This window comes from Camelina sativa, chromosome 5 (genome assembly GCF_030686135.1).
Source record: "Camelina sativa cultivar CO46 ecotype springtype chromosome 5, ASM3068613v1".
NCBI classification, from domain to species: domain Eukaryota; kingdom Viridiplantae; phylum Streptophyta; class Magnoliopsida; order Brassicales; family Brassicaceae; genus Camelina; species Camelina sativa.
In genome coordinates, this window is record NC_141884.1 from 39,985,837 (window position 1) to 40,012,513 (window position 26,677).

The 26,677-nt window shown below is 38.7% G+C and overlaps 4 protein-coding genes across 54 annotated transcripts; 1 reads left to right on the forward strand and 3 right to left on the reverse strand.

The window, feature by feature from the left end:
* Positions 1–36: 36 nt before the first annotated feature.
* LOC104788353 (tubulin-folding cofactor D) lies at positions 37–6,747 on the reverse strand. 2 transcript variants are annotated; one of them, XM_087451519.1, is made up of 17 exons: positions 6,286–6,747; positions 5,650–6,197; positions 5,403–5,505; positions 5,062–5,238; positions 4,738–4,920; positions 4,283–4,399; positions 4,073–4,177; positions 3,781–3,951; positions 3,456–3,671; positions 3,019–3,217; positions 2,584–2,789; positions 2,057–2,278; positions 1,446–1,955; positions 1,092–1,364; positions 973–1,017; positions 686–871; positions 37–599 (listed from the first exon to the last, which is right to left on the reverse strand). In XM_087451519.1, the coding sequence occupies exons 1-17, from the start codon at positions 6,502–6,504 to the stop codon at positions 312–314; spliced, it is 3,768 nt and encodes a 1,255-aa protein (XP_087307645.1). In that variant the 5' UTR covers positions 6,505–6,747; the 3' UTR covers positions 37–311. The 2 variants fall into 2 exon arrangements, with proteins under 2 accessions (XP_087307645.1, XP_087307646.1); XM_087451520.1 differs by having other exon boundaries at positions 4,687–4,920; positions 6,286–6,599.
* LOC104789804 (transketolase-1, chloroplastic) lies at positions 6,728–10,158 on the forward strand. The gene is made up of 7 exons (XM_087451521.1): positions 6,728–7,511; positions 7,639–7,729; positions 7,893–7,998; positions 8,089–8,371; positions 8,466–8,614; positions 8,701–8,854; positions 8,943–10,158. Exons 1-7 carry the CDS (start codon positions 7,026–7,028, stop codon positions 9,900–9,902), a joined length of 2,229 nt encoding a protein of 742 aa, XP_087307647.1. The 5' UTR covers positions 6,728–7,025; the 3' UTR covers positions 9,903–10,158.
* Positions 10,159–11,165: 1,007 nt separating this feature from the next.
* On the reverse strand, positions 11,166–12,570 carry LOC104788354 (small ribosomal subunit protein uS15z). Its single transcript, XM_010514108.2, has 5 exons — positions 12,413–12,570; positions 12,248–12,320; positions 11,788–11,926; positions 11,497–11,683; positions 11,166–11,401 (listed from the first exon to the last, which is right to left on the reverse strand). Exons 1-5 carry the CDS (start codon positions 12,433–12,435, stop codon positions 11,368–11,370), a joined length of 456 nt encoding a protein of 151 aa, XP_010512410.1. The 5' UTR covers positions 12,436–12,570; the 3' UTR covers positions 11,166–11,367.
* Positions 12,571–12,830: 260 nt separating this feature from the next.
* LOC104788355 (uncharacterized) lies at positions 12,831–23,899 on the reverse strand. Of its 50 annotated transcripts, none has more exons than XM_087451563.1 (48): positions 23,720–23,899; positions 23,488–23,540; positions 23,282–23,351; positions 23,082–23,191; positions 22,916–22,975; positions 22,767–22,818; positions 22,530–22,628; positions 22,366–22,433; positions 22,162–22,276; positions 21,714–22,048; positions 21,465–21,635; positions 21,135–21,356; positions 20,992–21,043; positions 20,814–20,852; positions 20,573–20,727; positions 20,381–20,468; positions 20,125–20,287; positions 19,832–19,945; positions 19,691–19,733; positions 19,532–19,602; positions 19,383–19,436; positions 19,210–19,272; positions 19,034–19,127; positions 18,823–18,914; positions 18,630–18,741; positions 18,208–18,541; positions 18,023–18,113; positions 17,778–17,910; positions 17,479–17,694; positions 16,872–17,231; positions 16,648–16,716; positions 16,477–16,554; positions 16,315–16,388; positions 16,144–16,218; positions 15,964–16,038; positions 15,783–15,854; positions 15,633–15,684; positions 15,402–15,515; positions 15,245–15,309; positions 15,045–15,146; positions 14,860–14,957; positions 14,672–14,771; positions 14,339–14,390; positions 14,095–14,241; positions 13,835–13,991; positions 13,663–13,741; positions 13,440–13,540; positions 12,831–13,328 (listed from the first exon to the last, which is right to left on the reverse strand). In XM_087451563.1, the coding sequence occupies exons 17-23, from the start codon at positions 20,138–20,140 to the stop codon at positions 19,108–19,110; spliced, it is 381 nt and encodes a 126-aa protein (XP_087307689.1). In that variant the 5' UTR covers positions 20,141–20,287; positions 20,381–20,468; positions 20,573–20,727; positions 20,814–20,852; positions 20,992–21,043; positions 21,135–21,356; positions 21,465–21,635; positions 21,714–22,048; positions 22,162–22,276; positions 22,366–22,433; positions 22,530–22,628; positions 22,767–22,818; positions 22,916–22,975; positions 23,082–23,191; positions 23,282–23,351; positions 23,488–23,540; positions 23,720–23,899; the 3' UTR covers positions 12,831–13,328; positions 13,440–13,540; positions 13,663–13,741; positions 13,835–13,991; positions 14,095–14,241; positions 14,339–14,390; positions 14,672–14,771; positions 14,860–14,957; positions 15,045–15,146; positions 15,245–15,309; positions 15,402–15,515; positions 15,633–15,684; positions 15,783–15,854; positions 15,964–16,038; positions 16,144–16,218; positions 16,315–16,388; positions 16,477–16,554; positions 16,648–16,716; positions 16,872–17,231; positions 17,479–17,694; positions 17,778–17,910; positions 18,023–18,113; positions 18,208–18,541; positions 18,630–18,741; positions 18,823–18,914; positions 19,034–19,107. The 50 variants fall into 50 exon arrangements, with proteins under 50 accessions (XP_087307689.1, XP_087307695.1, XP_087307686.1 ...); XM_087451569.1 differs by having other exon boundaries at positions 15,788–15,854; positions 15,976–16,038; positions 16,315–16,361; positions 16,457–16,554; XM_087451560.1 differs by having other exon boundaries at positions 15,976–16,038; positions 16,315–16,361; positions 16,457–16,554.
* Positions 23,900–26,677: the final 2,778 nt, after the last annotated feature.

The following is a 26,677-nucleotide window of genomic DNA, read 5'->3' on the forward strand; positions in this document are numbered from 1 at the left end:
GGGTTTGAGTCACTATTGAATGAACCATCAACATAATAATCAAAGCCAACTATATATTTGTGTTTTCAAAATATTGTTCTTCTACATGTTTACTCAAGTCTATGTTTACTTAAAGGAAAAAAAAAAAGAATCATGTTTATATTTTGATCATGGACCGATCAACAAAACAAAATCACATCGATGCTAAAAACAAAAATAAATAAAATTTGATCATGATTATATTTTGATCATGGACCAAAATACCAAGAGAACGAAATCAAACCGATGGTAAAAATAAGAGACAAAAACTGATTCGAGGACAAAGCGTAAAATCAAAAGCCAGAGGAATCGACTAATGAAGAGTAAGACGCGTTCTCGTCAGACGCCGTCGTTTTATTCCCGGCTATAGTCACCAATCTGTTTCTGGTCTTGAACACTATATCATGGTCTAAACCAGCCAATTCGCACAATTCTAACCTCTGAGTCTTGGTCAATTCCAAGTCATCTTCCCAACAAGACTTTGTTATTATTTCTATCACTTTCTCCATCTTGTTTTCTGCCACTAAGATTCCGTTTTGAAGCAGAGCAAGATAGACTTGTTCCGCTGCCGCCTTTCGGATCTGGATCATGTGATAACGAAAATATGGAGTAATGAAAATGTTTATTAAGATAGAATGTGATTTATTTATATTGAAGTGACAAGAACCTTTGGGTATCGGTGGCCGAGGAATGCTACAAGCTGAGAGAAGGCTTTTGTGCTGATGGGATGTGAGACTGAAGCGATATATCCAAGTATTGCAAGGCCTGCGTATAACTTTGTGAAATCCTTACTAGCTCTTAGTTCGATGGCTAGAGATTCCATGGCACCCGCGTAGAAACTCAACGTATAAGTCTGCAATAATAAAATGACAGATTAGCTTAGTATGGAATGTGTTTAGTAACAATTTATAACCTTTGGCAATTTCTAACCAAAGAGGTAAATCTTAAACTAACCTCTTGATTCAGAAAGATCTTGTTTCTGAAGAGGATCTCAATTGTCTGTGTAAAAACGAGAAAGGTTCAGACATAACCACATAGAAGCTATAGGTTAATCTACAATACTGTGTGTTTACCTTTAGACAGGGTACCATAACTCTGTCACGTTTCTTGTATTCCTGAAGTATCCAGAGAATATCTTCACACAATGCTGACTCTCTGGACTGTTGTTCTTTAAGGTCTTTAGCTTTTTCACCTTCCCTCATATACTCCAGAAATGCAAGGAGCGACGATTTACTAAGTGAATCTTGTAATCCTCCAATCGAAATTACTAATCCAGACAGCACCTCTTTGCTGTAACAACGGAACTTTAATAGCTGCACAAAACGTGGGAAAGAGAAAGCCGGAACCTACAAAAGAAGATAATAACTCATAGCCATATACAAAAATCCATTAAATAAACGACGAAGCAACCAAGTGTGCTTACTTACCGCCCATTGTAAGCCAGCTTTGTTGGGAAGAATCTCTTCCAATTTTTCTCTATGAGGAATGAAAGGGACGGAAATAGTTTCGTGATATAAAATCCTTTGAAGAACCTTTGCAGATGTTTCTCTTAATTTATCCATTTTCTCCACTCCTTGCTTCACGATACCTCCAATTACACGGGTGGCAAGATTCGAGTCGAAAAGTGAAGACGTATCATTGTTAAGATCACCCGCAGAATTTGTTCCTATTTTCTTACAGAGGATATATGTACACTTCTCAAGGCCATGGACTGCAGCTTCACGAACCCAAGAACCTACATCACCTCGGTTATCAACAGAATAGTCATCAAGAGCTTCCAGTAAAGTATCCATCACTTCAGTCTTGATAAGAAGAAAAAGAGACATGTCATCGTTTTCAGGATCACTAGCCCTTTTCTGAGTAAGAGTCTCACACACTGATGTGAGTCCCTTTACAGCATTCACACGTGCCTCTGCATCTCTGTCGTCAGCATTCACCTGCTTGGAAGAAAAAACATCCATCAAAGTCAATTATTTGATTCTGTTTTCTAGAGTCAATTATATCATTCTGTAATGAAGTCATATGTAGTCTTCCTTACCTCTATCTTACACGCACTGCAGAGCTTCAAAACTATATCCTTCCATTTTGCAGTCAATAGTTCAGATGGCAAGACACCCAATGCAAGTGCAGAACCTCTTCGGACAGCTACATTTGGGTCCGTTAGATGTTTTAGGTGTTTTGATATTAAATCAACAGATTTCTTTTCACTGCCAACGAGATAGGATTGCACAAGCTGTTTAACAGCACTGACAGCTACATTCTGTATGTGATAAGTGAAACATGTCAACTAATGAATGCTATATATATATAATGTTTTCCAAAAAATCCGCTGTAGCACATTGGTTTAAACACGGACTGGATGAAACGGATAATAATCCCCTTCATCTAGCTTGATTTCCGGGTTCAAACCCCGGCAGCGGAACTTTCTTTTTTAACCTTACAACTTTTTATCTTATACATATTACCCTAATTTCACGTTTTATTGAAAAAAGAAGCACTATTGCAAAGCTGCAGCAATGTCTACGGTTCTCAAAGATTATATAGGTTTTTCCCAAATATAGGTACCTGTATTTGAGAATTAGGATGTCTTAAATTCTCAGTGAGAGTATCAAGCAAGAGCCGTTCTGTTCTCTCAGCTAATGTCACATGCGATAATGAGATACACTCAATAAACCGTGAGACAGCCAGTCGCATTATTTCTCCACCTTTTCCACGGTAAAGGCGTGCTTTCTCAATGCAAGGGACAATCCCAGCCATACGTTTTTGGCTATCTGTAAAGATTGAGTGCAACATGGGACTTTATTATTAAGGGATAACAAAACCAACCATCAAACTCTGTTAATTTTTCATCTGACAATCAACTAACAAAGTGTGAGTTCATATATAGTGATAGGGTCTAGATTCCAAGACATAGTTTTGGTTTTCCATACTAAAAATGATCTGTACTTGCATATGCAAAGATGCCACAAAAGCCAAAGCTGAAAAATAGATGGTACTAACCAGCAGAAAGGACATAGCCACACTTGTGCAAAGCTAACACAACCTCTCCAGCTGCCAATGTTGCACCATGGCGCATGCACAAATCAGTTGAAAGGGTACAAGGAACTAGTTTCTCGAGCACATAGTTGGAAAAGTGCTTAGGCTCGTACTTAACAAGAGCAGCAAGAGCTTCTGCAGAAAGTTCTCTTAAGCTTTTATCCTGATATCATAAGATTGAAAAATTAACATATTATGAAAGCTACAACTAGGAACATTGATTTGATACAGTTCCCAATCAAGCTATTGGATCTATTTTATGAGTAGTTGAATTTTGAAATTAGTTGTTGACCACTTAACAGAACTGTTCCACATTAGAAACAGCAGAGCACTAAATAGGTATTAGAATTGTAGATAGTCAGAGGTAAACCAATATCAAATAGTGTATAAGATAAGTATACCCAGTGGCAGATCTTGTTGTATAGTAATTCATCCACAAAAGGATATAGATACCCTTCATATTGAGCAATGGAAACAGCAACCTGAAGGTAAGAGTTCACCCGAGAAGAAAGGGAAAAATAATCAGCTATGTTTACTATGTCAATCCCATGAGGGTAATTTCCTTGCCTTCCAACATTCTCTTGGAAAGCAGCGGCAGCAGCCCTTCTACAGTTTACCTGATAAAAGACATCAATAAATTTACGCAACGAAGAGATCTACAAAAACACAATTCTTTAAATCAAGCAAGAAAAGACGACACATTATAGTCAAAAAAGGGATTAGTACCTCTCTATCAAAGGAACCCACTATCAATAAATCTGGAGCAAGCTGATCCAGCACATTTTTCATATCTTTGTGGGAATAGGCGCGCCCAAATGCCCAACAAACATAGGCAGCTGCATCACGGACATGAGATCCAACACTGTGTGGACCTCGGCGAACATCATAATGAAGTGCCTGTAAGTAATATTTAGATGTAAATGCATAGAGATTCTGCATAATTTGTGTGTGTGATGCCATTGCTTCGTATGTGTTGACTAGAGAAATAAGTAATCATGTTCTTGGGATAGAGTACGACCTTCACAATAACTGGGACAACTTGTGGAAAACTTCTAGGCAACAATAACCCTCTACGAGCCAGTTCAGCTAAGGCCAAACAACCCCCATGCCATGAACCATCTCCCTGAATATCATGAAAATCACAATAACTGTCAGCTAGATAATGAATTCTTGTAACCTGAATTTTAAGTACATGCAAGCCATGCTGCCATATATCCAATACGAGTACCTCTCCTGGTGAAAACAGCTCCAATACAGATGATAACACCTCTTCAGACAGAACAGATGTTAGTCGTGAAGTTACACGACCTATACCCTTTGCAGCAGACCAACGAACCACAGTGTCCTACACAGTTAAAAAAATAGTAAATTTTAGAAGGACAATGCTTGCAAATACTAGTGACATGTGATATTGTATGGTAGGCGGCTGAAAGTTTCATGTGGGAAAAAGTTCACATCAGATATCAAGATAGGCTCATCCCAGCTTTAAGTGACATGTAAGATATTGCTTACATTCAAGATTTGTTTGAGTGTCACCTGGTTACTCTATTTAACAACTTGGTACAATGTAGCATATATACTACTCAAAATTATTGTGTGGGCATCTAATCATATAAATTGAGACATAACTACCTCAAGTTATCAGCCTACGCCTAACAGTTGGATCTCACCCTTTAAACATACCGTGTCCCTCAAACCAGAGAGTAGCATTTCAATAATCTCTTCTAAGATTTCTGGAACATACATATCTTCATCCTCTTGGTCATCCAAACTTTCTGGTTGTGAGACAGCAGTCACGGTATGATCAGGAGCCAATCTTTGAGATGAACTCGTAGACATATTCTCAGAAAGAGAGGCGGTTCGAGCCTGCAGGTAAATCAATAAATAAGTCTCAGATAACTACTGAAAACGACTAACAATTATATAAACATAGAGTTCAAAAAATATAAACCCATGAAGCGGAAGTGGCTCTTCAAAATACTATTCTACACCTAAAAAGGTATGTACCACATAGCGCCAGGAAGGAGAACGATGAGGAAGACAAACAAGCCCTATCCTTTGAGTTAACTTGATCAAATACTTGCGAAGCAGAGAGCTTTTAGCCGCCGCATTTGATTTGCTTAACACGTTCACATCATTTAAAACAATAGGAAGCACATCTAGCAACACATTCCGGCTAGCAGTCTGTCAAATGAGTAACAGAAACCATATTGGATCAAAATGCAACAACTTGAGTAAAGACAGGCAAATCAAATGTGTACTTTACTGACATCTGTATATGTCTAACATGTTCAGTACGAACCATTATTAAAACAAAGTAAACAGCTCCAGGTTACAAGAAAAGAAACCTTAAAAATGGCAGCAAGAGCTTCCAACACACCAATCAAGCGAAAGTGATGCATGACACTATCTTCCTTAGAAGATAAAACTTCATGGGTCCACTCGAAAAAGCTGAAAATGAAAATGCCATAACAGAACAAAAAAAAATTAGTTCATCCACTCAAGTACAAGTTACAAGAGTAAATAGCATTTTATAAACAATCTTATTGGTGTCTGGTGAAGTCAAGCTTTCAACTGATGGTGATAGGAACAGACCTTGAAAAAGCTTTTCCCATATCCGGACGGGTCAAAAGCTTAGAGAGAAGCAATCCAGATATCCTTCGCATTGGTCCAGCACTGCACAGATAGTCCTTACAAAAACCTAATATCTTCAACACCAAAGGAGCAAGATCGTCCACACCAAAGCTCTTGTCGTTTGCAATACTTGTATCAACAGAAGATATATCAAAAGGAACCAACACAAGGATCGAAAGCCACAAAAGAGTAACACATTTAGCCTCCATTTCTCCAGTGCTTTCTTGCCTCAAGGCAGAAACAGAAGTCGTGCTATGGCATTTCTCCAGTAGCAACACGGCGAGTTCTAAATCAGATACTTGATGAGGAAAGAACTTGATAACAGCTTTGTAGCCACATACAGTAACTAAAGCATAGATAATGATGCTTATTGGCTTAATAATTTCAAGAGTTTCATCAGGTTTCGCTTCTAATTCAACTGATTTGGAGCGGATGATAAACATCAATGGTGAAACTATACTCTCTAAGTAAGGTTCCACTAGTTGACCTTGCTCCTGGTACTTATCCATCTATACAATACAACAAAACAAACAAGGTTGGAACTTGGAGGGGAGAATAAAATCGGGTGGATGAAGTAAAAAAGAGTAAGAAGCGTACGATGGATCGGATCTTCCGAACAGAGGTAGGATCAACAACACGGCCATTTGAAACAATATCATCGAGAAGGGATTTAACGAGCTTCCATTCTTGTAAGAAGTACCTCTGTAGAACCCTCTCCTTGGAATCATGCTCATCGTCTTCTTCTTCCTCTTCCGTTTTTACCACCGCCTCGATTTCGATTCTCGTCGGAGAACTTTCCTCGTTTGTAGTGGCCATCACTGGATGGATCAACGGAGGCGAATTTTAATTAATTCCCGCTCGCCGGCAATTTTGTCACTGGGAAAGAAAAAAACAACGAGATCGGTGAAGACGAGGAGAGAGACGGCGAGAGTTTGTATTTTAAGCCCATTAATCTTATTTTGGGCCTAAAATATAAAGGCCCGTTCGTTTCGTAAACCGGCTATAACCAATTAAATTACAAGACCCCGAACCAGTGGTTGTACCAGATTCGTTTATGGCGGAATATCCAATGAGGAAAAGAGGTAGGAGAATCACTAAACTCTTAGCCATAATCAGCGGTCAGGATGATACCCTTTAGTGGAAACCAACGGTCAGATTTGATCTGAGTTGTCCCTTAGTGAGGACGAAGAGATGGGCGAGATGTCGTTTTGATTGGCTAAAAATCTCACTCAATAAAAATAAGAGTTGCAGAGAGACTCTCTCATCTTCTTCATTTCTTCTTCATCACCATCATCTTCTATCTCTCTCTCTATCAGTAGAGAGCGATAAGAAAAAACATGGCTTCTACTTCTTCACTCGCTCTCTCTCAAGCTCTTCTAGCTCGTGCTATCTCTCACCATGGTTCAGACCAGCGTGGATCTTTACCAGCTTTCACTGGACTCAAATCAACTGGCTCACGCGCCTCCTCTGTTTCGTCTCGTAGACGTATCGCTCAATCCATGAACAAAAACCGATCTCTCCGTCCTCTCGTACGCGCTGCAGCTGTTGAGACTGTTGAGCCAACCACTGATTCGTCTATTGTTGACAAATCGGTCAACTCCATTAGGTTTTTGGCTATCGATGCGGTTGAGAAGGCTAAATCAGGTCATCCTGGTCTTCCTATGGGTTGTGCTCCCATGGCTCACATTTTGTATGATGAGGTCATGAGGTATAATCCCAAGAACCCTTATTGGTTCAACCGTGACCGATTCGTTTTATCTGCTGGTCATGGATGTATGTTGCTTTACGCGTTGCTTCATCTTGCTGGCTACGACAGTGTCCAGGTTTGTGATCTCTTCTTCTTTGTCTTTCGATCTGATCATAATTGACGAATGTAGTAACTTCAAAGGATAGATTTTTACCTGTAAAGTTCATAGATTTACTGAAAAAAGTGTTGGATTTGTTTATTAGGAGGAAGATTTGAAGCAATTCCGTCAATTTGGAAGCAAGACACCAGGACATCCTGAGAACTTCGAGACTCCTGGAATTGAAGTCACTACTGGTTTGTCATTTTTGTTTCTTTGGCTTTTATGGTTTCCTGGAATTGAAGTCACTACTGGTTTGTCATTTTTGTTTCTTTGGCTTTTATGGTTTATGCAAATTTGCAGAAGCTTTTTTTATATCTGTATTGACAATTGTGCTCTCTGTTTTGTGCTGGTAATCAGGTCCTCTTGGACAAGGAATCGCCAATGCTGTTGGTTTAGCTCTTGCTGAGAAGCACTTGGCTGCTAGATTCAACAAGCCTGATGCTGAAGTTGTCGACCACTACACGTAATATATTTCCCATATTTTTGTCATCGTTCTTGGTTTGTATGTAGCTTCTGACATTGGAATTATTGTTTTTTGATTGGTTGTGTCTAGATATGCTATCCTTGGAGATGGTTGTCAGATGGAGGGTATTTCAAATGAAGCTTGCTCTCTAGCTGGCCATTGGGGACTTGGAAAGCTCATTGCTTTCTACGATGACAATCACATTTCCATTGATGGAGACACAGAAATTGCCTTCACTGAGAACGTGGACAAGCGTTTCGAAGCCCTTGGATGGCATGTTATCTGGGTGAAGAATGGAAACACTGGGTATGACGAGATCCGTGCTGCCATTAAGGAAGCTAAAGCTGTTACAGACAAGCCTACATTGATCAAGGTAACTACACAATTTCTTAACCATCTACATCAGTTGGATTAAAGACCTTTGATATTTTTTATTTACCATATTGTTTGTATCCCGATGAATTCAGGTCACTACCACCATTGGTTATGGGTCTCCCAACAAGGCGAACTCATACAGTGTCCATGGAGCTGCACTTGGCGAGAAGGAAGTTGAGGCTACCAGAAATAACCTTGGATGGCCGTATGAGCCGTTCCAGGTACCTGACGATGTTAAAAGGTAAGTAAATCCAAAGCAGGCTTCTATTAGGTTTAATTGCTATGAAGTTGCTTTGATGACTTACTGTCTGACTTGCACTTTTCTAGCCACTGGAGCCGTCATACACCTGAAGGAGCTTCTCTTGAGTCTGACTGGACTGCAAAGTTTGCAGCATATGAAAAGAAGTACCCAGAGGATGCTGCAGAGTTGAAATCTATTATCACGGGTGAATTACCTGCTGGCTGGGAGAAGGCTCTACCTGTAAGTAGAACTCTCTTTGTAGTCTGTACAATCCAATTGGTATTCTAGATGTGGGTTGTAAAACATCTTTCTTTTTCTTCATTTTTAGACATACACACCAGAGTCTCCGGGTGATGCCACCAGAAACCTGTCACAGCAATGTCTTAACGCCATTGCTAAAGTTGTTCCCGGATTCCTTGGTGGAAGTGCTGACCTTGCATCATCCAATATGACATTGCTGAAAGCCTCTGGCGACTTCCAAAAGGCCACACCTGAAGAAAGAAATCTTAGGTTTGGAGTTAGGGAGCACGGTATGGGAGCCATCTGCAACGGCATTGCCCTTCACAGCCCTGGTCTTATCCCTTACTGTGCAACTTTCTTTGTGTTCACTGACTACATGAGAGGTGCCATGAGAATCTCCGCTTTGTCTGAAGCTGGTGTTATCTATGTTATGACCCATGATTCTATTGGTCTTGGTGAGGATGGACCAACCCATCAGCCCATTGAGCACATTGCAAGTTTCCGTGCAATGCCCAACACACTTATGTTCCGTCCTGCTGATGGCAACGAAACAGCTGGTGCATACAAGATCGCTGTCACCAAACGCAAGACACCATCTATCTTAGCTCTGTCTAGGCAAAAGCTGCCTCAGCTTCCAGGTACATCCATTGAAGGAGTCGAAAAGGGAGGATACACAATATCTGACGACTCTGCAGGCAACAAACCTGATGTGATCTTGATTGGAACTGGATCTGAGCTAGAGATTGCTGCACAGGCTGCGGAGGTGCTTAGGAAAGAAGGCAAAACCGTTAGAGTTGTTTCTTTCGTGTGCTGGGAGCTATTTGACGAGCAATCAGATGAATACAAGGAGAGTGTGTTGCCAGCTGATGTATCAGCTAGAGTTAGCATTGAAGCAGCTTCGACATTCGGATGGGGAAAGATTGTTGGAGGCAAAGGAAAGTCCATTGGTATTAATTCATTTGGGGCCAGCGCACCAGCACCCTTACTCTACAAGGAGTTTGGTATCACCGTTGAAGCTGTTGTTGATGCGGCTAAGTCACTCTTCTAAGAGATTTAAAGATCAGACCATCCTCTCTGTGGGGGTGTTTATTTGGAAACAAGGCTTATTCACAACATTGTCTCATATCTCAGAATAAAGTGCAACAAGACTCAAAAGACTTTCACTTTTTTTTTTTTTTTTGGTTTATTGTAATTTCGGGTGAACATAGGTTTTGGGTTTTGAGATGAGAAACGATTTAGAAAGACAATGTAAAACTCCCATAATCAATCGTGTAACGTTTAAAAAAATACTTGAGTTTCAGCAATTGTTTTCTTGTATGAACAGAGGCACGCATTGGGTGGTGGACAAGAGAGATTAGGGTACGGTTCTTCTTTGAGGTATAAACCCATACCGTATAATCTACATTTGGGGACCGTATCTATCCATATCGAAGGAATGGTGAAGTTTCTACCTTGAGATAATATCCAAATATCCATGTCTTAGCAACAAGTAACGAGAGAAGAAGAAAGCAACCTTTGTCACTTGTCGATTTGTCATCAAAGGCGTCAACACAAGTAGGACCCACTACTTTTCGCGGTATCCCAACACCCCATTTATATGCCCACAAGAGTATATTCGAAATCCTTTTTTCTATTTATTAATGATGGGCTATAGGCCCAGTAAAATAATACTGTCAAATGAGTTTAATTATAGGCCAAGGTAAATTACTCACTAACTTGCAGCTCACTCCCACATTGTGTCCCAAAGCTTCCACACGCAGATGTAAACACTAGTCGAAATGCTGATAGGCTATTCGCATTGACCACCTCTGACTGGCGACAGCGAACCGAGTCCGGTCATGCAAAGTTTGCTTTGCCTGCAACAACTCCAATTCTGTGTTCAAGATGAAATTATAAGAGAGAGAGCAAGCAATCAGAGAAGAATATTGCTAAATTCTACATAATATCTCGTAGCTCCACAAAATGTGAAGACTGATGAGATATAGTTATTCTCCGATTCAGATTTTTTCTTGTCTTTCAACTTTGTTTATCTAGTCTCGAGATTATTCCTGACTATAACAATTTCCGCCCACATCCAATGCGACTGCAAGACTAACAACATTTGGAGTATAAGAAATTATGAGAGCATTCTTCATACACACCAATGAGTTGGAAGAACCGACAAGATTAACATGCAATGTCTTTAAGACCAATACTAAAATGACGCCGTTTTAGGCACTACTTGCAGGATAGATTTTAACTTCGCTTTATATATAGTCTTTAAGCTATAAGCAATCAAGCGACAATGAGAAAAGCTGTAAAATAAAACTCATTGAGAAACGATAACTGACATTAACAAGTCTGAAAGATTAAGCATAAACAAATTCGTTTCCTAAATTCAAAATCTCATATCAAGTTGTAACCCATCAAAACTAGCGAAAACAGATACATAGGTCCAAATGTAAAGAACTTTTAGATGAAATGCAGACAATGAAATGGTCGTTCTTGGAGGACTTGATCAACCCTGTTCTTTCTTAAGCCACAAGAGTACTTGCAGTAGTAGACTCGCTGCAAAGGTAAGAACCAAGAATTAGTATCAGAATTCACAAATACGAGATGATAATCAAAATTTTAATAGAACTCATAAATGTTCAAGTACTTACTACTTCCAGACGGGTGGGAGCTTCTTGGTCTTCTTGTAGTAACGAGCAAGACGGTGAATTCTGCTCTCCACAAGAATCAACCTAAATTTAGAGTCCTTGTCTTTCCTGTTCCTCTCAAGGTGCTTGCGGATAGCAACAGCCTTCTTGATCAGGTGGTACAGATCCTCAGGGATCTCAGGTGCAAGACCTTATGGCAAAAAAAAAATTACAAAAGATCTCTTAGTTCCACTGAACGTTCAATTATTAAAAAAAAAAAAAACAAAAGACTCTCTAGGGAGACTGAATTGTTACCATGAGCTTTCAAGATTCTCAAAATCTTGCTTCCGGTAACACTTTTCACTTGTGGAATACCGTGAGAGTCACGAAGAATGACACCAATCTGTGACGGGGTCAAACCCTTCTTTGCAAACTTGCAAATCGACTCATCAACCTATTTTGATCATCGAAACAAACATCAAGACCAATCAGAATAAACACATTACTCTCAAACAAGAGAGTCAAAACACCACATATTAAGAGACCAGAGACTACATTACTAACGAATACACCACATATAAGACTAAACAACATATCCCTAAAACAAACTACCACAATGAGATTGTAACTTCATAGATCTAACCAACCATTCATCACATTAAGATTTAGAAATTTAACAAACATCATTTACAAATCTCAAATGCGTATTCCAAATTTCCTAACCAAACTAGAATCAACTAACAAGAAAACAAGATTATAAGTCTACGAATCTTACATCCGTAGGGGTAGTCTTGAGCCAGCTCGGGGGTGCACGCTTGTACGGCAAAGCAGATGCCGAGATACCCTTACTACAGAACACAAAACAAAAAATGTAAGAGAACAATGTTTTTCAAATCATTATACTCAATTCAGATAGGGAGAAAGAAACGAAGAGACGAACCCTCTACTGTGCATTCGACCCATGACTGCGACGGCGAAGAGATCTTCTTCCTCCCTTTACACTGAGATGTGTTCTTCTTCGGTTTTGTTCCGGCTGGCGACTGCGCTCAAGGAGTAATCAAAAAACCCTAAATGGTTCCTTTATATATATGTCGCATCTTCTGGAAATGCCACCAGGTCAATTTGTTCCCAAAGCTATTATGGGCCTTGGTTTCTTTATACATAGGCCCATTATAACTAAAGAGGCCTTGATAAAATTCGCGTCTGAGGAAGTGTAAAACTATAAACACATGCCTTGACGACACCGTTTAAGTAGTACTATCTCAACTTTTGTGAATTATGCTTTTTGTCGTACTCATTAGTCGTCAACACACATTGATCAGTGATCACCATCATCTATTTGTTGAAATTGACCATGATTTTTCCCCAAGAGAGCTTTGCTCCAACAAATTAAATAATCTTACTACAATAATTAACGAAGGGAGTACGACGAAATCATGTTTTCACAATAATCCAGTTGTTTCATTTGAGTTAAAAAAAAAAAAAAATAGACCCTATCAATTTCACTAATCGCACTGATATGCGTGCTTGGTAACAGCAACCGTAACCAAGGTATCAACGAAGTTAAGTTTTTAGATTTGGATTTGATTTTCTCCACTGCTGCTTTGATGGTCGTTGGAGATGGTACGCTGAACCATTTCAAATACCATGACAGAATGATTCTATCTTTCTGCAACTTTGAGTTATACTCAAATCATCATTAGGCCATGCTTCTGTTGTCAGATAGTTCCTCAAACTAAGCTCCGTTGACCAATTCAATATCTCTTTCTCATCGCTGCTAAGAAGATCTATTGTACAAAGCCACCTGAAGAGCTCAATCTTCCACTTGATACCGCCTCGTTGTAGGCTAGAGCAACCTGATATCATTAAATATTTATAACATCCAAAGATAGGACCGCAAAGCAGGTTGTTACGAAAATGTATATCAATACTAGTATTTTTCAGTTCCATTGTTGCAGAAAGAGTACCTTGAGACTTGAGATGGAAAGTGAATCACACACGTTACTATCATCGCTTTTGACAAGCAGATCAGCCATTGAACCAATGGTTGTATACATGGATATTAAACCTGTGTGACATATACTCAAGATTAGAACATTACACATGCCAAATAAACTACAACATAAATGTTCCACACAGTAATAACCATTGAATCATTATAGGGTTAGGTGGCCTTAAGTTTACAATTACCTGCAACAGAGCTGCTCTATCCTTACTTATACAGTCAAACAACACTTGCAAGCAGAACTCCTTGAAATCAGAATCAGATCTGCGTAAATGAATTTGTTAGAATGAACTCTTTTATGACTTATGGACATTCAGGCCAAATAAATGTGTATCAACCCGATAAAAAAGTACTTACTTGTTATTCCAAGATTTGTCACAGCACAGCTGTGCAAAGGCTATTAGGCTTGGATCCGATGAGAAAGTGCTAACCAAGTGATTGACACTATCAGAATCCAGTTCTCTATGACTATTAGCAAGCATATTAGAATCCCCCAGAGTTCTTAAACCAACACCTGCATCACCAAAAGCATACAAACCTGAATCAGAAACAGTGTTTTTATGACTGTAAATCAATCTATCTGAGCCGAGACTAGAGTATATGATGGAGTATACAACCTTATGTATTGCTCGTGAAAGCAGTGACTGACACCCAACTGGATCATCAACATACGAACAAGCTCCTACCTTCCTTTTGACATATGTAAGTTATGACACCAGAATTGAAGGGATCACTCTTGTCCCCAAAGCTCCACCAATTTTTCTCTGTGTGTTACATTGGTCAAAATTAAAATGTCTTAAGACCATCTAGACAAAATAAGCAAGGAAGAAATGGAATACAAGCAAATGCATCATCAACCACCTTTTGGGACTAGCTCAATATATCGGGGACTACAGACACAAATTCTCTTTAGCTGCAGGATACAAATACATTTTCAGGTGAAAGGTGGGCAAAACAAGCAGATATAACCGGTGAGGAGGTTATCATGAAACAAAAATTAAACTAGAACTGAGCCACGCTGGTATATGACCCTAGTTTTCTGATGTTCAACTTGCAGTTGCCACAAATTTGCTTCTCCCAGAAAAACTCAAACGATTTACATAATAGCACGCATGAAAAACTCAAACGATTATGAAAAACACAACATACTTATGTGAGGCTCATATAACACAACAAAATTAGCAAAAGCCTTACCTGCCACCAACGAAAGGAACACCATGCTTTTAGTTGGAAGGAGGCTCTCCTAGTAAAACATGTATGAAATCTGTTACGAAGAATCTTTCAAAGGATCCACCTAAAGCATATAAACTAGTTAGTTCAGTGCACATGTGAGCAGAATTTGGTTATGTACTTGTGTATAAAATAAGAAAAACGTAGCTTACTCAGGGGATTTCTGCGACCACCGGCTAAAGTATCCTTGTTAAAGGGAGGAAGCTGCTGCAACGTTGTGGTAGCTTGACCCAATGCGCCTATTAGCTATCTGAAATTTTTTTGCCACTGTGAGAAAGCTCTTATGGGGTTCCATGTGAGTACATAAACAAACTTTGAAAAGTGTTTAGTCTGTTACCAAATGGAGAAGTCTGATATTATATTTGTTGTCGCCTTTGCGTTGGCATCCTGAATCAATATCTCCATTCTCTATAGATTAGCCAATGTTGAAGGAAACCTCCTGCAACAATACAATCATATAGCAAAACACTTAAAAGCTTTGAATATATTGGTGAGCTTAAAGATGAGAAAATGATAAGTAGGCAAGTGTTTACTCACAAATAACCCAGCAGCGAGTAAACCACCACCACCCAAAATTCCATCTACCTTCGACACACAGAGACCTGAAAAGCTAGGAACCAGTTAAAGACAAAATAATATAGTGTCTTAAAACCAACGCAAAAATCAAAACCAAAATATTTAAAAAAGCGCCTACCTGGTTGTCTGGGTGTTGGGGTTAAGCCGCTTTAGACAGTAATCCTCTCATTCACATCGGTCATTTGCATATTGGTTGTTTTATCTGTAACTAAAGCCTCAAGCATCCGTTCGACTGTACATAGATAATTTCAGAACAAATATATGAAAGTGAAGAATTCCAAAGAAGAGAAAAGAAAGGAGTGCAGGTTCATTAGTTTCAGATGGAGATTGGAGACAAAAGAGGTTTCACCTATTGGAGGACATGTGACATCTCCAACTGGTCTTGGGATGATCCACAGGGCCTGAAAGAAACATGGTAAAACCATATGTAACTAGACGTACGTTAAAAAATCAAAACGAGTAGTGAAAGAAGATGACATTCAAGTATCGGGAATTTTACTTAACAGGGGATAATTGTTGTCCGCTGTTTTATGATAACTTTCCAGAAGCTGCATATTCAATAACTCCATATCTGAATAAGGATTACTTGTTGAGGATTAACTTGAAACAGGTAAAAAAAAAACAGGCAGAGAAAAGGATAGATTTTAAGATCACTTACAGAGATCAAAGAAAAAGGATACTAATTTCCATACCATCGTTGTTGTTGAAGCGTCATATAGTGCATCATTCCGGATTCTATAGAGAAAGTGAACCATCTAGAGAAGCAACAAAGAAAAAAAAACCAAAAAATTTCAGTCTCCTTCCGATCTAAATAGTAACAATGACCAAAAAAAACAAACTATAAGCAGATTATAACTCACTTTGTGTGTGGAGATTGGAGACAGAAAGTTTCACCTTTTGACATGTGACATCCCCAACTGGTTTTTCCACAGGGCCTGAATGACACATGGTACTAACAATTGTAACAAGACGTTGAAAAATCAAACGAGTAGTGAAAGAAGATGACATTCAAGTATCAGGATTATACTTACAGGGCATAAGTGAGTTGTCCACGGTTTCATGAAAAACTTTCCAGAAGCTGCATCATATTCAATAACCTCCACATCTGAATAAGGATTAACTTCAAACATGTAAAAAAAATACAGTAAAGAAAAGGAATTTATGATCACTTACAGAGATCAAGAAAAGGATACTAATTTCATTCCATCGTTGTTGTTGCTGCGTCATATATAGTGTGCATCATCCCCAATTATGTGAAGGAAGTGAACCATCTAAAGAAGCAACAAAAAAACAAAACGAAATATCAGTTTCTTTCCGATCTAACAATGAAAAAAAAACAAACTTTTAAGCAAAATTTAACTCACTATGTTGTCTGTCGACCGGAACTTGAAGCGAACGAAGAAAAGGAAGGTCGTCGTGTTGAGTCGGGGGGACTGTCAAAGACCATCATCCATCAATAGAATCATCAGATTGCCAATGAACGAATCGTCGTTGGAATAGTAAAAACATGTTTCACAGAAACAAAATAAGACACCAATCAATCAAAAATACAAACTTTTTAAAAGATCAAATTAAAAGAAGAAGATACCTCTGATTTGTATGTTGACCCTAGTCATTGTGAACAGCAGCTCGTATCCTGAAGCATCGTTTAGTGGAATCGAGGAGAAGAGAAGAGGCGAGTTCGAGAGTAGGAGTCGACGAGAGACGATCCTGAACGGATTCATCACCGGAGAGCTTTATAGACGATCCTCCAACATAACTCATAAAAATTGAATCATGAGTCCTTGTACTTGCATTCTTTTGTCTTGAGGTGGAAGGAAAGGATCTCTGACACTGAGTCCTTATTATACATACAAATTGTCAGGATCGGGTCAAAGCAGCGGAAGATGGCACCCATTATCAGCATTTTCCCCAGCTTGGGATCAACGGGGATAATCAATGAGCTTCCCTAGTTACAACATGTCAAAAAGAAAGCACGCAGGAAAGTCAGTCATGACTCATGATACATGTAGTTATAAGAAAATGTTGGAACATATTTTTTCAGCACTTAGATAAAACACAAACCAAGATCCGTTAGATTTTCCTTCTCAACCAGTGCTCCGATCATTTTCAGGAATCCAATATAGCATTTTGAACTTGTCTCAAGACAATTATAGTTATTAGGACTAGTGTCAATACAATTAGAATCAAAGTACCTGTGATAAGCTCAGTATTTGCATGCATCTTCTCACCATCCCAGCTTGAATATGAAACCATCACTATGGAAACACCTTTGTAAACTGCATCAGCATAAGCAGACATGCGAACACTAAGAAGACCATGTAAAGAAGTCACCGCGTTATTCTCATTTTTTCCTCGGGGTTGTCCCACCATCTCCCATGTAATGCTTGGCACATACTGCAACTTTATCCCTGACAAAATAACACGCATTGAAGGAGAACATACTTATGTAAAGCTCATATAACACAACCAATTTAGCAAAAGCCTTACCTACCACCAACAAATGGAACGCCATGCTTATAGTTGGAAGGAGGCTCTCTTTGTGAACCAAGTATGACGTCTGTCATGTCTTCCACAACTTTGTGATCCTGGCTGTAGCTCTCATAACACCTACCCCATCTACAAACCTACAAAAAGCGAGTGAGAACCAACTTTAACAAATGTCCAAAGTACCAAAGATATTTATAACACTTTGGCAGAAGGTGTCAACTTATAAGATCCAGCATACAGAAACTTAACTGGGATGCAAGGAGCAAATGTGTATGAAATTCCAGTGGCTCTGACTTCGACTACAGTAGCTGCTCCAATCCTCTTAACCAGATTACGAATCCTGTGAAACTAAAAACTATCAGGTATAGATCGCGTTCATAAAAATAGAGACGGGAAACATGCACTACCAAATAAACGTTTTAGGTTATACTTGCCTGGTGGCTCCAAGACCAACATTGTGAGGAAAGATAGTAGGGTTATAGACATTGTTATGCCGGTGAACGGCAGATTAGTAAACCGTGGAATTAGCAGATTACCCTTCTAATTAATTAGCTTACTCGGGGGATTTCTAAGACCGCTGGCTAAAGTATAAGAGCAGTAAGCTGCTACAACATTGAGGCAGCTTGACCCAATGCGCCCATTAGCTGTACAGAAACTGATTCTTCAATGACGGTTGGGGATTACACCAAACCCTCAACATATTCTTCTTTCAATCTAAGAGGTCTCCTGACAGTCAATTTCGATGACATAAAGATTTTACTTTCTATCCTGCATTTTTTTGCCACGGTGAGAAACTTCTTATGTATATCAATGTGATGACGTACACAAATTTTGAAAAAGAGTTTTAGTATGTTACCAAAATTAGCAGACTGATATTTGCTGTCGCCTTTGCGTTAGCATCCTGAATCTAAATCTCCATTCTCTATAGATTCGCCAATGTTGAAGGAAGCCTCGTGTGACAATACAATCTGCAGATAACAAAACACTTAAAAACTTTAATATACATGTGAGATTAAAATTGAGAAAATGACAAGTAGGAAAGTGTTTACCAAAATATAAACCAGCACCCAAACTTCCATCTACTTTCGACACACAGAGACCAATGGAGCTGAAACAGTTTTATGTGTGTTTGTCCACGGTTCTGTGATAACGTTACACACGCTTGTTGTCAATAATTTTACATCAGAATTAAGGAATAACTTCAAACAAGTTAAAAGAAAAATGACAGTAAAGAAAAGGAATTTGAGATCAGTTACTTACAGAGATTAAGAAAAAGGATATTAATCTTCCATTCCATCGTTGTTGTTGCTGCGTCATATAGTGTGCATCACCCCTCATTCTGTAACAATACAACCTGCAGATAACAAACACACATAAAACTTTGAATATACTGGTGAGATCAAAGATGAGAAAATGACAAGTAGGTAAATGTTTACAATATAATCCAGCAGTGAGTAAACCACCACCCAAAATTCCATTTACATTTGACACACAGAGACCTGGAAAGATATAGTAGGAACCAGTTGAGCTGAACGTGATCCATATAAAATCAGGAACTGAGAAAATAGATAGTCTTTTCACTATGGAGACTGGAGACAAAAAGTTTCACCTTTTGGAGGACAAACGTAACATCTCCAACTGGTTTTGAGATGATCCACAGGTGCTGAAAGAAACATGGTATAAGCATATGTAACAAGACATTAAAAAATCAAACGAGTAGTGAAAGAAGATGCAAATCAAGTATAGGGAATTACTTACAGGGCATAAGTTTTTTCCACGGTTCTATGATAAACTTTCCTAAAGCTGCATCATATTCAATTACTCCACATCTGTATAAAGGATTATTGGTTGAGCATCTGATACAGTTAGACAACAAAGCTAAATAACTCTAGTAAATTTAGGATCTGATATATTAACCTTTTGGACTGCAACTGACTGGTTTTGAGATGATCCTCAGGGCCTGAAAGAAACATGGTAACACCATATGTAAGAAGACGTTAAAAAAAAATCAAACGACTAGTGAAAGAAGATGTAATTCAAGTATTAAGAATTACTTACAGGGCATAAGAGTTGTCCACGGTTCTATGATAATCTTTCCAGAAGCTACATCATATTCAATAACTCCACGTCCGATTTTGAGCTCCAATCTGCTACGAAAACAAGTTGGCCATGCTGCAGCAATTCAAACAATGATCACTGTGAGGGAGAATCAAGTTAGGATCTGATACAGTAAGACAATAAAGCTAAATCAATTCCAGAAAAAAATGGATTTCATATCAGAAAGACAGAAAAAACAAGACAAGGGAGTAGAAACCAAAATGTTGCAGCAAAACATTAGTTGTCAATCATACCTTCAAATGTTGCCATGGAGAAGATGATGGGAGCCAAAGAATCAGAAGAAGTGAAGTGAAGTGAAGTGAGATCAAATATTATCAAATACCAACTTCTTCTAAGAGAAAGTAACACAAGGTGTTCTGCAGGAACCCTTCTTTGCTAACTCAAAGGAAGTACCACCTGCAAAATGGGATGCGTTACAAATTCAGCATATTAAACTACAAGTATAAATTGTGCCTTATGGTTTTGGTAAACTAAGGGAGGCAATATTACCTCTCGTTGTGGTCGATTGTCATCCTAATCTGGCCGGTAATTGGGTAGAGGAAACCTCGCTTGCGACAACCACTTCCCATAAATCTCACTGTTAAGTTAGAACCAAAAACACAATGAAACAAGAAATCAGGTTAGCACATAGTGCAAGATACGAAATTGGTATTGAAAAAAATAAAGGTCTAGTTTCTATACCTGTACAGTCCCATTCTCTTGGCAAGATTTGAAATTTGCTCATAATCCCATCGATCCCTTTTGTCTCTGGAAACAATTTCTTGTTGGCTATCATTGGCCAACAGAACGCCTAACTTCCATTTCCACTCATCAACATTGGCCACGAAAGATGCAGCCTATAAACAAGTTCACGCAATATATCAAATCATTTCCCAAGTAAAAAGTGGATCAAATAGAATGAACAAAAATAAATGAAGTATACTTGATAAGAGCAGGAAGCTGCTGCAACGTTGTGGACCATCTAGAGAAGCAACAAAGGAAAAAAAACAAAAATATCAGTCTCCTTCTGATCTAAATCGTAACAATGACCCCCAAAAAAAAAAAATTAAGCTGATTTTAACTCAATCTGTGTGTGGAGATTGGAGACAAAAAAAATTTACCTATTGGAGGACATGTGACATCTCCAACTAGTTTTGGGATGATCCACGGTGCCTGAAAGAAACAAGGCATAATTGTTGTTCACTGTAAAACTAAATGTAACAAGACGTTAAAAGATGCCATTCAAGTATCGGGAATTACCTACAAGGCATTATAACTATCTGCACGCAGCCTCCTTCCTCGAATCCACTAGCCATCACAATTTCAAGCTCATCATCATGTACAATCTGCAACATAGCAGTGATAAGCCACACTTCAGTCAACAGAAGAAACATCTGGGCTATTCACTTGGGTCCATCTGATATATGTATCCTCCATGGCCAACAACACTCTTCGGTTTCACCAAACTCCATTGCTCTCGTCTCAGCTACACAACACAGAACATCACAAAGAAGACAAATAAAAAAACAATATGAAAAAACCACCCAACAGAGATCAAAACGAAAAATATAAGAAGCAAGGTCGGAAGGCAAACCGTGGAGGAGAAAGATAGAAGCTGGATTGCGGGTAGAGGAAGCAAGAAGGTGTGAAAAACGACATGTAGCAGACACAATCTCTCCTAAGTTCTGGCTTCATACATACATGTCTCGATGGAGAAGAGCACCGTTGACTTCAGCTCTGAGTACAAGGAACTCTAATCACGGGCCTGAAATTGCTGAGAAATTGCGTGAGAGAGGGAAAATTAAAAACATGTAAAATAGAAAGCAGAGAAAAAACATCAAACCTTAGCCTTTGAGTTTGGCTCTGCAAGCAGCTTCTTTCCTGAGTCCACCAGTAAACAGAACAAACATCAGCTGTGGGCCCTTCACTTGGCTCCTTGTGTTATGTATCTTCCATGGCCAACACAACACGCACCTACCAGAAAGAGACATGTCAAAACATATGGAACATTGTCGGATCCATAAGAAAAAGAAAACATATGAAGATTTAGAGTCAGAGAAACATAGCAACTATCATATAGTGGAGGTAAATCATCTTTCTTGGCCAAGAGATCAGCGGCAACTTTAAATTGCTTCAAGGCATGAATCTCATCAAACATCCATGAAAACATAATATCACCTAAATAAATCCATGACCAAAAAAAACAGAAAAAATATGAGAATTTGCAAACTAGAAGAAGAAGAAGAAGAAGAAGGATGGAAAGATATAGAGAGAGTGAGATTAGAGAGTACCAAGTTTAATTGTTTAGGAAAAGGTCTTCTAGGGCTTTAAGACCTGGTTTAGCAAAGCGTAGCTCAGATACTTCTCCAGCAGCCATCACAACTTCACTAGCTCATCATGTACAACCTGCAACATAGCCATGATAAGCCACACTTCAGTCAAGATAAATGTTTCCAAGCCAACTACCAAAAAGAGCCAGAGAAAAAAAATGGAACCTTGGCCACTGAGTTTGATATGCAAGCAGCCTCCTCGAATCCACCGCTCTATGATAAATTTCCAGAAGCTGCACATTCAATAACTTCCACATCTGAATAAGGATTAACTTTAAACATGTAAAAAAGAAAGAAACAGTAAAGGAAAGGATTTTGAAATCACTTACAGAGATCAAGAAAAAGGATACTAAATTTCCACTCCATCGTTGTTGTTGCTGCGTCATTTAGCGTGCATCATCCCGAATTTTATGAAGAAAGTGAACCATCTAGGGAAGCAACAAAGGGAAAAAAAAAAACAAAAATATCAGTCTCCTTCTGATCTAAATCGTAACAATGACCCAAAAAAAAAAAGACTTTTAAGCAAATTTTAACTGTGGATTGGAGTTGGAGACAGAAAGTTTTACCTTTTGGAGGACATGTAACATCTCCAACTGGTTTTGGCATGATCCACAGGGCCTGAAAAGTAAAACCATATGTAACAAGACAAGACGTCAAATAATGAAACGAGTAAGTAATGAAAGAAGCAAATTTAAGTATCGGGAATCATACTTACAGGAGGGCATAATGAGTGTCTTGTCCACGGTTCTGAGATTAATTTTACCACACACACAAGCTGCATCATATTCAAAAAACCTCTACATCTGAATAAAGGTTTAACTTCAAACAGGTTAAGAAAAAGAAAAAAAGACAGTAAAGAAAAGGAATGTGAGATCACTTACTTAACAGATATTAAGAAAAAAAAGGATATATAAATTTTACATTCCATCCTTGTTGTTGCTGCGTCCTGCATATAGTGTGCATCACTCCTCCCCTAATTCTGTGAAGAAAGCTAATAAAACCAAATCTTAGCTTCATCAAAGCAATTAAAATCGTAACAATGAAAAGAAAGAAAAAAACTTTAAACCGATTATGAACTCACTCTGTTGTGTGTGGGGCGAAGAACTTAAAGCTCGGGGACGAAGACCGTGTTGAATGAGTTCCAATACAACCTATAAAAGAAAGAAAAAAACACATGGTTAGTTAATTGAAAATATCCTATTAAGTATATATCAAAGTTTGAAACTTTCATTGGAATAGTGAACATGTTTCCATTAGTTTTAGATGGAGAGACAAAAAAGGTTTCACCTTTAGGAGGACCGTGTTGAATGAGTCAAACGGGGGACTGTCAAAAAGAAAGACTATCAAGCATCCATCATCAGATTCAGATAGCCAATGAAAGAATGAATCTTCGTTAGTTTAGGTTTAGTAGAAACCAATCAATCAAAAAAAAAAAATACAAACTTTCGAATCAAAACCCTAACTCAGTCAAATCAAATACAAAAATCGAATTTCAGAAGAAGGAGAAAACAAGAAATACCTCTGATTTGTTCAATACCCTAACCTAGTTAGTCGCCGCCGTAACTCAATCAAATCAAACCCTAACTCTTCTCTTTTTTTTTTTTTTTTTTTTTTTTTTTTTTCTCTTTCGCCACCTGAAAGACGAGTCTCTCTCTCTCTTTGTGTCAGTGAAGAAGAGGAGAAGAGACCTCTGTGTTTTATAGAGAGCGATGAGAACCCCAACGGTTATTAATAAAAGCCAAATCCTATTTTTCTATTACAGCCGTTAGATTGTAATTGTCTTTTAGATCCAACGGTGGATAGACCATTAAAGTAGGTTATTAAAAAAAAAGGAAATCTTTTGGAAATCGTATCTTTGTCAACAAATCGTATCTTTTACAGCCATTCATTATTAATTAATGTTTAGTAAAATATTGCTGAGATCTTTCTTGAACAAAAAAAAAAAGGTCCAAAACTATAAAATGTTGTAAGTCAACCATAAGAGAAGTCAAAGAAATGAGTTCGCCCTAGCCGCACTCTCTCTGGCACAATCACCGAGGTTCGCTTCCCCGGCGACGCTGAGTCCGATCGGCGTCGCTGGGCCTTTAGTTCTGCTTCCTCTTTGCCCTCTCTGTCTTCTTAGATCCGTTGTTCTCGTTTTTAGTCCTCCTGGAGTCCTTTGTAGATCCCAGATCTCGGCTCCGAGCATGCTTAAGCTTCGTCCGCCTCCTCCATTCCCTTGCTATCTGGTTTTTTCTCTTGCTGCTCTTGCCCCGCTGAGTTCCCAGTCACCGCCCTTCCGGTTCGAGATCTTCAAACGCCCCAACAGACTCAGATTCCGCTCCTCTCACCGCCTCCCCTTGCTGTCAACATCGACATATCTTCGCTCCTCGGATTTATTTCCTCTCCCCCAATGTGCTATTTGGATGGAGCTGGACGGGAGCCCTGTCTTGACGCTGGAAACGGTGAATTGGACGCAGATATCTCCATCTACGGCGTTCCCTGTTTCACCCGTGACATTGCTTCGACCCAGGTTTGTGCTTCAGTCTGTTCTCGGAACCCTAGCAATTAGGTTGCTCTGTTTAATACATGGATTATACATGAATTGGAAGCTACTTCGACCCTATAAAACTGGTTTGAACCCAATCCCGTTAGACCCTGGTGTCTATGTTGTGTTTGGCCATGCTCGACAGGATATCTCTGATTGTAGAACTTGCCTACCCAGAGCTGCACTGAACAAGTCTCTACCAAGCCCCAAATCGATAGTACCAGCCGTTTCTGCTTGGTCAAGTCGAGTTTCACTCTAAAGCAGAACGCTGGTACCATCTGATTTGCTTGAAACCCAGTTGTGTCGAGACCAGTATCTTAGTTTGGTTTTAAGGATTGCAATGCTGAGCTTCTTTAATGACTCCAACTCGCCATTGTGGCGGTTTCCAACGCTTGCTTCCTCTGCTCCTATTTGTCACCTATCACCAAATGGTCGACACTCCCAGCTTCATCGTGTTCCCGGGTTTGAATCATCTCGGTGTGTCACTCTTGAAGGAGACAGCTTGGAGAAACTGGGCATTATGATCCCACCTCTATGGAGTGGGGATTACCCATGTTTCACTAGCCTCTCCTCTCTATCTCGACCATGCTCAAAACTTTCCAGAGTGCAAAGCAACTGCTTTCTGAAGCCTTCGCCTTTAAACTTTGAGACTAGCGGCATTATGATCACCATCCCAAGTGGTTACCGCAACCTCTTCAAGCTCTTTCCACCAGATCACAGAACCACCACCACCATGGTTTTGACCAATAACCAGAGCACTCCTATCCTTGCTCTCACCCCTGGCAAAGCTTCTAATCCAGCTGTAGCCTTTCACACTTCGCCACTCAGTCTTCGACTCAAGACAGTGGTCATCGTTTTTTCCATTGATTTACTCATGGAAACTGCTTCGATATGCTTTGATCTCACAGGTTCCATTATGCTTTATTGCATTTGGCGCATAGCTCTCAAGCCTTTAGTATCGCTTGCATCTATCTACCTATGTACTTTTATTGTCTTTATCTTTGGAGTATGTCCTCCTTTGCACTTGTGTAACCCAACCAACTCTACCTGTATGTTGATTTCTATCTAATAGAATGAGATATATGTTTGTCAAAAAAAAAAAAAAAAAAAAAACTATAAAATGTTGCATCATCAATTTAATCCGAACCAACTTATCCAAACCAATTAGCTCTGGTCCCGTTTCTTTGTGTCATTGAACCCGGTCCAATTTCATTATCTGCTATTTCAATATCTGTGTGAGTTATGCATTCATCATGTTTTTGGTTTGATAACTAATATTGGCAAGATAAATATACAACTCTCTGATCGATGTACGTGTATTGTGTAATTAACTATTTAGTTGGAAATTTTTTTATATACTATACAGTCTATATACTATTGAAAGACTAGGATACATAACAAAAATATCCAATGAGTCTGATTAAAGTCTAATCATGTACCTAATCAACAAAGACAGCATTCGTTAACACTTAACAACAAAAACTCATTTTATTACTAATATAAATTTAAAAAGTAGTAGTACTATCTCAACTTTTGTAAATTAGCATTACATGTTTTTGGTTTGGCAGGATAAATTTACAGGATAAATTTACAACTTTGTAATCTATGTACGTGTACTGTGTTTGTGTAATCAACGTAACTATTTAATTTGGAAACTATATCAATACGTACTATACAGTCTATATATATATACAACTGAAAGACAGTTGGATTCGATACATAACAAAAAAAAATCCAATGATTCTGATTAAACTCTAGTCATCAACCTAATCAACAAAGAGTTAACAACAAAACTCATTTTATTACAAATAAAAATTTAAAAACGTGTAGTTTTAAACAAAAGGAGAAACCTAGCTAAGATTGATTTACCGTTTACGCAATACCGATTCCACAATGTATCTAGACAAGACAAGATAGAGTGATAACCGTCAGCCAAACTATCACATTATA

Coding starts and splice junctions, on each gene's coding strand:
- LOC104788353 (XM_087451519.1), bottom strand. CDS start 6,504: ATGGCCACTACAAACGAGGAAAGTTCTCCGACGAGAATCGAAATCGAG. Junction 5,239..5,402: donor CTCTTGCTGCCATTTTTAAG/GTTTCTTTTCTT, acceptor CTCATTTGACAG/ACTGCTAGCCGGAATGTGTT. Junction 1,365..1,445: donor AAGCTGGCTTACAATGGGCG/GTAAGTAAGCAC, acceptor CTTCTTTTGTAG/GTTCCGGCTTTCTCTTTCCC.
- LOC104789804 (XM_087451521.1), top strand. CDS start 7,026: ATGGCTTCTACTTCTTCACTCGCTCTCTCTCAAGCTCTTCTAGCTCGT. Junction 7,512..7,638: donor CTGGCTACGACAGTGTCCAG/GTTTGTGATCTC, acceptor TTTGTTTATTAG/GAGGAAGATTTGAAGCAATT. Junction 7,730..7,892: donor TGGAATTGAAGTCACTACTG/GTTTGTCATTTT, acceptor GCTGGTAATCAG/GTCCTCTTGGACAAGGAATC.
- LOC104788354 (XM_010514108.2), bottom strand. CDS start 12,435: ATGGGTCGAATGCACAGTAGAGG. Junction 11,684..11,787: donor GAGAATCTTGAAAGCTCATG/GTAACAATTCAG, acceptor TTTTGCCATAAG/GTCTTGCACCTGAGATCCCT. Junction 11,402..11,496: donor CTCCCACCCGTCTGGAAGTA/GTAAGTACTTGA, acceptor TTACCTTTGCAG/CGAGTCTACTACTGCAAGTA.
- LOC104788355 (XM_087451563.1), bottom strand. Junction 19,603..19,690: donor AGTCAGTTGCAGTCCAAAAG/GTTAATATATCA, acceptor TCCTTTATACAG/ATGTGGAGTAATTGAATATG. Junction 19,128..19,209: donor ACTCACTGCTGGATTATATT/GTAAACATTTAC, acceptor TGTTATCTGCAG/GTTGTATTGTTACAGAATGA.